General features: G+C 38.4%; 1 protein-coding gene across 1 annotated transcript in view; it reads right to left on the minus strand.

Moving 5' to 3' along the window:
- Positions 1 to 11967, minus strand: part of LOC103613020 (5'-AMP-activated protein kinase catalytic subunit alpha-1) — a 29076-nt gene that overhangs the window by 5758 nt on the left and 11351 nt on the right. Inside the window, exons 4-9 of the mRNA XM_017730414.1 lie at positions 10342 to 10435; positions 9375 to 9519; positions 7055 to 7142; positions 5967 to 6191; positions 1718 to 2204; positions 1185 to 1311 (exon numbers count right to left, since the gene is read on the minus strand). Of these exons, the coding sequence (XP_017585903.1) occupies positions 1185 to 1311; positions 1718 to 2204; positions 5967 to 6191; positions 7055 to 7142; positions 9375 to 9519; positions 10342 to 10435 (1166 nt within the window). The remainder of the gene's footprint in view (positions 1 to 1184; positions 1312 to 1717; positions 2205 to 5966; positions 6192 to 7054; positions 7143 to 9374; positions 9520 to 10341; positions 10436 to 11967) is intronic.

Consider the following 11967-nt stretch of genomic DNA (forward strand, 5'->3'; position numbering starts at 1 on the left):
ATATACAGATCCACACAGACAGCTTCTCTGAGTGGCTGTCCTTGCTCGGTCTGACAGGGTGGTTAGGAAACCTGGTTCAAGAAGGATTACGTCTGCTAGCTACACTAGTAATTGTAGCAATAATAATTTGTTGTGGTTTTGGGTGCATATGGAAAGCTTTAGAGAAAGTTGTTCATTGGGCTTGGCTTGTGCAAGAAGAAAAAGAGGGAATTGTAGAGAAATGGCTGAGTGAACAGGGACATGTATACATGCACAATCCAAGCTATATTAGTGAACTGTCCTTGACTAGAGAAAAAAGAGAGGAGCAATGCTGATGTGGCAAGCCGACAGGATGTTGGGGAGGGGGATGCTGACCATAGAAAGAGAAAAACTTATGTTAGTCGCGTGCATATCAATCTGTAACCAATCGCTTGCTATTAAAGGCCGTGTGAACAGTAGCTGTAACCCAATAGTATGGAGCTTGCTTATGTGTGCTTGGAGAATTAGAGTATAACTATGGGTCTGACAATAGAATAAACGGAGTTCCATCATATCTCTATGAGAAGCGTGGTTCATCCCGGCAGATCTCTGGCTATTCCCAGCCTACTCTTTGAGTGCACCACAGTGAGAAAACAGGAAGACTAGATACTGTGCAAGTACTGTTCAGCAATAGCCAGAACACTGTTTTAGTCACAGATCAAAACCAGTACCATACTAGCTACAATGAAGAAAGTTAACTCCATCTCAGCCAGATGCAGTACAGCAATGTACAGCTAAAGTCAAATTTGCACGCCTAAATGCCAAGCTTTATCTTCACTAGGAAAATATGTTCCCATACTTACTTCAGATCTAAATTAATGTTTAAATTTGGGGGTGAGGCCACAAAACCAGTTTAGGTTGATTCAAAACTCACCTCCAACAATCCTTCCCCTTTTGCACCAGCAATATTAGCGCTGGTGCAGACACAAAATGGAGCGGTTTGAGAGTTGATATAGCTAAAAAGTGATTATTTAAGGAATGAAACAGCTAACCATCTGATCATAGGAACACTAGACAAGGAAGGAATAAAGAAACATTAATGCAGATCTAGCTTGGCTTAAACTAATAAAGGGCAACACTTACATCACTTAAAACAAGTTAAGACATGTTTGCATTTAAAATTATTCCCCTTACAAGTCCATTGACTTATGTAAGTCTTTACATACCATCAATGCTACGAAAGTCCAGTAAGTATGTCCTGCTATCCACCTGATATAACTGTAGACTCATTTTGGAATATGCACTTGTCACTGGATTCTTGCTTCGAACACGCAGATAATATGGATTTACAACCTAGTACACAAGAGATTTGACTTAGTAACTAGAACTGTTTAAGAAGCTCTGCACATTGTTTTTCTTATTTCAACTCACTAGTATTATCAAGTGATTTCAGGTTTACCTGACAGAGCTTTTTTTTTTTTCCCAACAAAAACACACCAAAAAACCCCAAACACCCCACTCAACATATTCCCAGAGCCCCAGTAGAAAGATTAAACACATTAGCAAGATTATTCCTGTCAGCATAAATAGCCTTCCCCCCAAAACCCTTCCTGCACAGCAAGCACAAGTAGCCAGTACAGGCACATGAGACTATTTTCCACAGCACAGGAGAACACAGTTTCATACTTCAAGGCTATGTAATTACACAGCTCAAACAAAAATTTACTGTTGTCTGCTGTAAAGACTCTTTATTCTTTACCTTCCATTCATAATCCAGTTGCTTAATTGCTCGACAAACTTCAGCCATGATATCATTTGGTCTACTCTGACTCCGTATTCCCAAGTGCCACTTCGCTCTTCTTACACCTTGGTGTTTTGACTTCTGTGGATTCAGCTCATCAAGAGTATGGCGGGGACGTGGTGCTTCAGCTACTAAGAATGGCACTCTTTCAGGATGAGGTCGACACAGATTGTGATCATCAATAAAAGAATCCGGTGGGCTTGTAGCCAAGTAGAAGTCCTTGGCCTCATTCATTATTCTTCGATTATCTATAATGAGATGATAAGCAACCACTAAAGGGTCCTGATGATTTTGGCTGTATAGACAACTTAGCACTTCTTCTTCAGTGCATTCAAACTTCTCACACACTTCTTTTAAGGCTTCATCATCAATCATGGTAGAACTATATGATGGGTCTTCAGGAAACAGGTACTTGGGAAGGTCCTGCTTAAACCATTCATGTTCTCTAGATGTAAAAATAAAATCTGAGTATATATATGCAAAGCAAGCCTTTTTATTATTAAATTATTTTAAAAATAAAATTATTCTTAGTCTATACAAAAAAGATCAACAGTTGTCAGTCCAAGTCCCCTTCTGTGCAGCACAACAGTACATAATGAAAAGTAATCATCTCCCACACAAGATTTTGCTAGACATTTTGCAGGAGATTGAAAAATGCCTCTTTCCTCTAAGGGTTTCAACTACCTGATCACGAATAATATCTTTGTATAAGTCAACCAGCTTTTTATATAAATAGTTGTGGTTTTGGCATTGGGTTTGTAGTTAGTGGCAGTAAAAAGAAAAACAATTTTAGTTTTGAGATATTTTCAATGGAAATTTGTACGCTACCCAATCAAAGCTGTCCCTCCCCAAGTACATACATAAGAATACCTAACAAAGAAATCTTGATACCAAATAGTTTTTTTGGTAGATGTTTGAACACTGAAGTCACATGCTCCCCACCCCCAACAAGCTGCCTATGAGTTTTCCATTCAGAAAACCCCCTTGCTGTCTCTTCAAGCCTTAAAGAGTTGAGGGAAGGCTATGGAAGAGTCGATCTGTACCTCTTTACTAGTGTATCCATAGGCTAAAAGTGAAAAGGAAATATATAGAAGGAACCAAATGCTTAGGTTGCCCAATCATACAGAAAAAAAATGAAGTAGTTTTGTGTGCCTAGAGTAAGCTGTTTAACTAGTCAAAGGATATGGCATGATGCTAATTTTATAAGTATCCTACTCCATAGCATAAAGACTTGCTACAGATTTAAGAGCAGTTATATTGACCAAGCTCTAGCCTCAGAACATGCCTCAGCACAAGTGCATTGAGCAAAATGTACTTTCATCATAAGCAAGCAATTAACTTAGAAGTAGAAAAAGCTTTACCTATACAACTGTAAAGCACAGCTTTAGTTGAATAACTGAATATTTTGTTATTATTTGTTACAGTGGGCTTCTTTCTTTGCATGCACATACTAGAAAAATTAAGGTAGTCAATTAAACTCCAAAGTTTATCCTTTAAACTGAGATGATGTCTCATAGGACAAAATTGTTTAGGATTCAAAAATCCATCCATGCTCTGTAGTCAACATTTTTCAACATCTTTTTTCATATCACTTCTCTTTCAGACTTATTTAACATGACTTAGATGAATGGATAGGAACTTAGCTTAAGTTTTACAATGTTTAGTTCTCAGTGCTTTGATTTCTGCAAGTCTTCTCAATGACTTCTATGCCTCAGTCTTCAACGGCAAGTGCTCCAGCCACACCCCCCAAGTCAAGAAAGGGACTGGGAGAATGAAGACCCTAAGCCCACTGTAGGAAAAGATCAGGTTCGAGACCATCTAAGGACCCTGAATGTGCACAGGTCCATGGGATCCAATGAGATTCATCCATGGGTCCTGAGGGAGCTGGCAGAGGAAGTTGCTAAACCACTATCCATCATTTTTGAAAAATCGTGGCAGTCAGGTGAAGTTCCCAAGGACTGGAAAAAGGGAAATATAACTCCCATTTTTAAAAAGAGGAAAGTGGAAGACCCAGGGTACTACAGCCCAGTCAGTCTCCCTTCTGTGCCAGGCAAGATCATGGAGCAGATTCTCCTGGAAATTATGCTAAGGCACATGGAAAACAGAGGTGATTGTTAACAGCCAACATGGCTTTATAAAGGGGAAATCATGCTTGACAAATTTGGCGACTTTCTGTGACAGGGCTACAGCATTGGTGGATGGGGCATGCCAACTGACATCTTCTGCCTGGACTTGTGCAAAGCATTTGACACTGTCGTGCATGACATCCTTGTCTCCAAATTGGAGAGATATGGATTTGATGGATGGACCACTGAGTGGATAAAGAACTGGCTAGCTGGTTGCATGCAAAGAGTTGTGGTCAACAGCTCATTGTCCACATGGAGACCAGTGATGAGTGGTGTCCCTCAGGGGTGGGTACTGGGGCCAATACTGTTCAACATCTTTGTCAGCAACATGGACAGTGGGATTGAGGGCCACCTCAGCAAATTTGCTGATGACACTGAGATGTGTGGTACAGTTTACACGATGGAGGGAAAGGATGCCATCCAGAAGGACCTTGACACGCTTGAGAAGTGGGCCTGTGCAAACCTCATCAAGTTCAACAAAAGAAAGTGCAAAGCCCTACACCTGGGTCGAAGCAATCCCAGGCACACCTACAGGTTGGGCAGAGAAGTGATTGAGAGCAGCCCTGCAAAGGAGGACTTGGGGCTGATGGGTAATGAAAAACTCACCATGAGTCGGCAGTGAGTGCTCACAGCCCAGAAAGCCAATGTAATCCTGGGCTGCATCCAAAGCAGCATGGCCAGCAGGGCGAGGGAGGTGATTCTGCCCCTCTATTCTGCTCTTGTGAGACCCTACCTGGAATACTGCATTCAGGTCTGGTGTCCCCAACATAAGGACATGGATTTGTTGGAGCAAGTCCAGAGGAGGGAGACTAACTCAATAAAAGGACTGAAGCACCTTCCCTATGAAGACAGGCTGAGAAAGTTGGGGCTGTTCAGCCTGGAGACCTCACAGCACCTTCCAGTATCTGAAGGAGCCAACAGGGAAGCCACAGAGGGACTCTTCGTTAAGAACTGTAGTGATAGGACAAGGAGTAATGGGTACAAATTGAAAGAGGGGAAACTTAGGTTAGATATTAGGAAGAAATTCTTTATTGTATGGGTGGTGAGGCACTGGGACAGGTTACCCAGGGAGGTTGTGGATGCCCCATCCCTGGAAGTGTTCAAGGCAAGGTTGGATAAGGCCTTGAGCAATGTGGTCTAGTGGAAGGTGTCCCTGCCCATGGCACGGGGGTTGAAATTAGATGATCTTTAAGGACCCTTCCAACCTTTTAACATTCTGATTCTATGAAAGTACTTCCCATTTTAATGAAGTAGTAAGTGATATATGTAACACAATTTTTGTTTTACTGAAAGAACATGAACATCGCTAACTTGCTAACTTCCAACCCTAAAAGAGGAAGCATCTTCACTAAGGTAGTATTTCAGAGCTCTCTCCTTAGAGCTTCTTACAAATAAAACAGGAATACCTAACTATGCTATTGCATGAAGATACGTTTTTTTAAAATTCTACCCACTGTCCACTTGTCAAAGTGGTCATCCTCTCCAGAATCCTATCTTGGAGTCCATGATGGCTATCTCTAACTGCAAGTTTAAACTTATCAGTATCCTACATAGCAATTGTCACTCATACACAGGTTCATATCAGGGTTTTCAAGCTAGAATAGTGAGTGCCATCTTATACATGGAATATTCAGCCTCAACAGATGATTTTTCTGAGTCTGCAGAAATATGAATAAAAGCAATAGTTATCAGGTTAAAGAGTCATAACTTCCTCTCAGACATTTACAATACAAAACAGCAGTTCATATCAGCAAATAATTTTCTTGCCCAGAGAAGTCAATACAGTACAGTTTTTGCAAACCATTCTGCAGGTAAACAGACTTGCTTTAGCAGTCTTAAATCTAGAATTTCTCAGAATTATTATATGTAACATATATATTTGTTTTACTCTGCCTGCCGATAGATACTTCATTTGCCACAGGAGATCAGAGCAAGAGCTAAAGCCAAAAAACCAGAAGTTGAATTTTTCATCTCAGACTATAAAACAGGGACAAGCTATATGAATGACTTATTTGTTCTGCATATTTTCATTAAAATTACCATTCCAGCCTCCTCTGATCAGATATCAGCTAACATTTTACCTAATGTTTCTGATTGTTGCTCTCTTCATTGGATCTACTTGCAGCATGTGTTTCAGAAGACTAGATACAGATGGATTCAGGTACTGAGGGGTATAAAAGATACCATCACATATCTTCTTAAAAAGGGTTGGCACATGATCATCATCAAATGGAAGTGTTCCACATAACAAAGCATAGAGAATAACTCCACTGCTCCAAATATCTACTTCTGGACCTGCATATAATCTGGGAAAAAAGTTAAATATTAGGAATTTGTGCTTAATACATTTAAATAGATTTTTTTTCTACATTCTTAAATTGTATCATGTTAATCAAGAGTATATGAACTTTGGACAACTAATCTGCAATTACTATACCATTTAGTGCTATGCCTCGAACTCGTGTCCTTCCTTTTCACATATGTAACAGAAGCTAGAGAAGTACTTAGTTTTCCTCTCTGTTGTATAAAAATAATCCACAGATACAATTTAAGATAATGGCAAACTGAAAGAAACTTGCACCTACTACCAAGAAAGCCCATGTTATACATTGCTATCACTGTTTGAGTGCAATCTATGTAGTCATCTAGCCTCCAAGTCTTGGAGGCTAAGAAGTTTAAGACAAGTCCACATAGCAGAACTTGTCACATCTTCTATGCTACTGCATGAATAAAACGTACATTTCGCCTCCAATCAGCAAAAGTATTAGGGTGGGTAGATGAAAGCAGCAGATTTGACAAATCACTGAGCAAATTCGGACTGAATATAAATTCTACAGCAGATATTTCACTGCTACTCAACTTCACAGTAGACTGCCTGTATTTCTATCTGTACTTCTAAGATCTGAGCTGTAAATGAGTTTTTTAAACCAATTCAGGTACACTGTACACACTGGATTTGGGACATCAGACATCACCTCCATCTTACAAAAACTATTCAAAGCTAATTCAAAGTCTTAAATATTTATGAAAAATTATCAAGGCAATTAAGAGTTCAGTCCACAATTTCTTAGTATCAAGCTTGTGAATTACACTATTTTGTAGCCTTTAGAATTAAGCAGCAAAATGACTGAAGTACATGCACACATGCATCCAATAGAAAAGAAACTACCTTCCTGAAATTACTTCTGGTGCAGCATAGTTAGGGGAGCCACAGCTTGTTCTTAAAAATTCTCCATCTGACATCATATTTGATAGACCTGAAAGTATATAAGAGTAACTACTAAAGATTCACAGAACAAAGTGATTTCATACTGCATATACCACCTAGAAAAAAATCACTAGTAATTCAAATTAGAAAGTTAACGAATTTATCTCAATAAGGAGGCAAAATTGTTTGGAATGATTGAAATTTTTATATGAGAATGACACACGATCCTGCATTTAGTTTACCAGAAACTTGAGTAACATAAATCCATTATTGCACACAACCTAGGAATGTTCAAAAACATATTAATTCCAAGACAAAAACTAATCCATTCTGGATTACACAAGCATGATAGAGAACAAAGCTGCTCTAAAGGAGAGAGCAACATAGTAATATAGGATTTTGATCATTAACAAGAAAGTGTCTTAAAAACCATATTCACTTCTAAATGCAAAAGTGGAAGATGCTACCACAGAATTTCCTAAAATTCTTTAAGAGGTTATACAGAATAAGGAAACTGAGCAGTACACACAGCCTTGCCACAATTTAGACACTAACACTGCTTCAACTGTTTTCTGAAACACTGCAGTTTAAAAATCAAGCTATACTAAATACTGTTAGTGATTAAAGTGTACTTTAGAACTAAGCCATCCTCGTTCACCAGCCTCTGGCATACCCTATGATCACTAAAGAATTACCACTTCTAGAATAGCTGTGTAAAATATCTTCTAGTTTCCTCAGTGAGGGCTGCATAATCAAAATCACTACAGGCCAGAGAACTCAGACAGAAATTATGCCCTTTTACTGGGGGGGGGAAGAATATGAAAGAACACAGCTTATCTAGTTTTCATACTTGCACCCACGTACTTGAACACCATACTTTTAAATTATACTTAGAATACTCAGCATTACCTAGCATCTTTCAGGGACCTCCAAGTGTTTTACAAGGGCAAGTATTTTCTACTACACCTACAAGACTATGAATACCTTACTATGCTTATGTGGTCAGGTTTCCCAATTCAGACAGTTCCAAGAACTAGCTACCAGTCCTCGCAGCATCTGTGTTAAACAGCTAGTATAAACAATTAAGCTTTCTGATTAGTTAGGCAGCTATATAGCTAAAAGCACAGGAGTTTGCAAAACTGTTCTTATTTTACCTTTTATGCTTTAATTACATTTTAAAATCACATCTTTAGAGTTTTCAAAGTGAATTTAGAGCAGTTTCTTAGAAGTAGTGTATTTTACTAGAGCAATGTGGTTCTTAAATATGATGACCTTTCCCTGCACTGTACTTACAAGAGAGCTAAGCATCTGCATTTAACAGATAAAGAGACAGTAAGAGTCAGTTTTGAAGTGGCAAGGTGGGGAACTAAGTCTGTTTAGCATTATCAGAGAAAATATTAAGCAAGATGAAACAAGACAGTTCACAATTGCACCCAGTCACAGAAAACACCTGATTTAAAGAGAAAGCTTTAAAGGAAAATAAATTCTACACACATGCAAGAACGCCATTTTGGATTACATTCAGATTTTCTTGTATTATGTCTTACCATCAGGATATTCAAGTATACACTTTTTATTATTTCCCATATATCCTGGGGTAATCCATGTTATTTTATTCCACATCTACCTGTGCCCAAAACTTGTTACTGTGTCTTTAAGAACCAGCAGTGCAGCTGGGAACAATCTCGAGGGCGGGGGGGGGGGAGGAGGGGTGTGTTTTGAGGGAGCTTTTAAAGTCTGTTGGAACAAGCAGCTGGCTCCCTTTTTGCCGCATGGTTTTTGCTTTGCTGGCTGTTTGGTCTTTTGTTAAGGGGAGTTTTATTCCTTTGTGGGTTCTCTTTTCATTTTGTTGTTTCTTGTCTCAGAGACACTGCAGTTAATGGTTTTGAGCTGCCTTAGAGTGAATTCCGCAGCTGCCTGTCTGCAGCCAGGGCATCGCACCGACAATAGCAGAGCGACCACCGCTCTGCTCCAAGTCGCCGGTGGCTCGTCAGCAGCGCCCAGCCAAGGAGAGAAAACTGTGGAAGTGAAGGCTTTAGCAAAAGCTGTCACGAAAGACAGAAAGGCGGGAGCTCTGCTTCAAAGGTGGTTGTTTTGGGTTTGCAACTGTAGCCACTTGTAAAGACTGCATTTCGCAATTCGAAACTGTTTCGAAGTGAACTTTGCAAACTCTGCCAGCAGCGAGAAAAGCGAGCGAGGTCCTGGGGTTGGGCCAGGATCTAAATTAACAGGATCTAAATAACACCAGAAATGTGATCAGATATAAAATAGCAATGCTTACCAAAATCAGCTATCTTGGCATTCATGTGTGCATCAAGCAGCACATTTTCAGGCTTCAGATCTCTATGTACTACCATATGTCTGTGACAGTAATCCACACCAGAAAGGATTTGCTGGAACAGACGTCTACTTTCCTTCTCATCAAGCTAAGACAAACAAAGGTTTTAAACAATTTTGAGACAGTGGAAGGATAACTTGATTTTCCTCTATATGAATTGAAGGAAACTTTCCCATGACAAAAAGTTATCATTTATAGTTTTGATACTTTATACAGCAGATGTTATATACCCAGTAATTAGAAATATTAGCACCCAAACATTAACTTTGTCTAATTAGGATATCAATGAACTTTGATATTTAAGCATGGTATAAGATTAAAGTTGACGAAAGCTGACAACAGTATATAAGTGATAAATTTTGGATGCTGCTTATGCTCCTATTAACAGCTAGCCCTAAACAGCAGACTTAATTGGGTATTTCCTATAAACACACCCTAATCCATGTCAAAGTTTGCTCAGTCTAACAACTAACTAAAAGTATTCTGGCTATCTAGATGGTTTTTCAAAGTGACTTTAGGACTTTCACAGAAACCAATCTATTAGTAGAAGAGGGTAATAAGGGCACAACAGTAGCTTTTCAATAATAGTTTATACTAAAGAAAGTTTTCAGCTACTCCACCTGGGTAACATATCCATCCGTTTGTACACAGTAATTGTAAATTAACATATCAGTATAATTTATTCTTCAGTAGAGTGGAAAAATGCTACAAAGTCATACATAAAAATCTGAAACGTTAATATATAACCATTTTTATTTTCAAAGCAAGATGTAGTCATAAGGTATATTTTAATTGCTAACCGCAAAATTAATGCTGAATACATAAGAAACAAACCTTCATTTAACAGGAAGGTTGCAAAAGCAATAACAGAATGCAAGTCATTGATTTGTGGAGTTGGACTACTTCTTACCCTTCCATTTTTACAGATATAATCAAACAGTTCTCCTCCTGAAACATATTCCATCACCATGAAAATGTCAGTTGGTGTACTGATGACCTGGTACCTGATAAGAATAAGTATCTGTTAGTCTATGCACTCAGTAAAAGCAGCTAGTTACACTTAGTTAAAAACAAAGTTGTACAAAGAGTCAGATAAAAGCATACTTAAAAAAATTAACAGCCCATTTACAGCTACTGGAATGATAATATTTTTCAGAAGCTATTTCCTCTCCTTTCACTATGTGACACCATCATTGCCAAGACTACCAGGGAATTTGTATTTCCCACAAGGAAGATCAGTCTTTGTACTTTCAGAGGACTATTCTCAGTCCAAATGTTTTGTGTGAAGCCATATACAGTGCTGTCTCACAGACATTTTAGTGCAATGAGGAAGAGATTCAAGAGGACTTTGCTAGTGTCTCAAAAAGCACACACCCTTCAACTTTAACAGGCAAAAAACCCTTGCCTTGTCATAGATAAAGTATACTTCAAGACTTGAAAAAATATTCATGATGATTGAGAGCAATTATCTTTTACAAAGAGACCAAAATTTGTCATTAGTATTTAAGAGTATTAACACCTTGGTTATTATATGTTTATCACTATACTTTAAAGTTAGCTTTGATGTTTTGAAAAAACTAGTTTATGGTCAAATTCCCCACTTAGGAGATTGATATGTTTTCTATATATCCTTACCTAAAGGTTGTTTAATTTTTTTTTCCTCCTTACAGCAGTCAGAAATGACCAATTTTTAACATAGCAAGAAAATGCACACTGATAAACCTTCAATCAAAAAATTCAGATACTATATTGAGAAGGCAGGAGGTAGCAATTGGATGAAAATGAATGTTTCAAGGTACTACACTTAAGCATACAAATATCTCAATTGTAAAAAATAATTGAATTCACACATACACTACAGAACTGAAATGTTCTTCCAAATGCTGATTCTAAGACAAGGGGGAAAAACAGACATGCTCCAGTGAACAGAGAAGTTTTTCTTGACAGCAATGAGTTCAGACTATTCAGGTGAATGTATGTGTGCACATATATATGGGTGTATGTATCTATTTTAACAGCTTAGCATTGTAGTGCAACATTCCAATAATCTGAATACTATTCTGAAGGAGTTATCTTCAAACTTACCTAACATCTTATAGTCCAAGATGTTTTACCTTTACTAATTTTCTCTCAAATACCTTGGTTGAAAGTATGTCATGTACTTGAATATTCTGAACTCGTCACTAAGACTCTACAGAAATAACATTGTAATCCTTTTAATCCAAAAGCTACAGTGCAACCTCATTTCTAACACCCCTACTGTTAATGACCTTTTCCATAGTTGTGAAATTACCGAGCTCTATGCTTCAGGCAAACATGAGCAAGTTTATATTTTAGATCTTCACAGTCATTTTCCATCCTCTGGATAGTGAGATAGTGAACAATGTTGGGAGATTGTGTTGGGTTGACCCTGAGTTGATGGACAGTCTTTAAGACCAATTACGCTTCTCACAATTTACATATTTAAACCGCACAGAAAGGCGCGATTTCCCCTTTTGGTCGGAGCTCGCCTGCTGGAAGGTGGGGGGGCTCCGAG

The sequence above is a fragment of the Corvus brachyrhynchos genome, unplaced genomic scaffold (genome assembly GCF_000691975.1).
Source record: "Corvus brachyrhynchos isolate BGI_N302 unplaced genomic scaffold, ASM69197v1 scaffold113, whole genome shotgun sequence".
NCBI lineage: Eukaryota > Metazoa > Chordata > Aves > Passeriformes > Corvidae > Corvus > Corvus brachyrhynchos.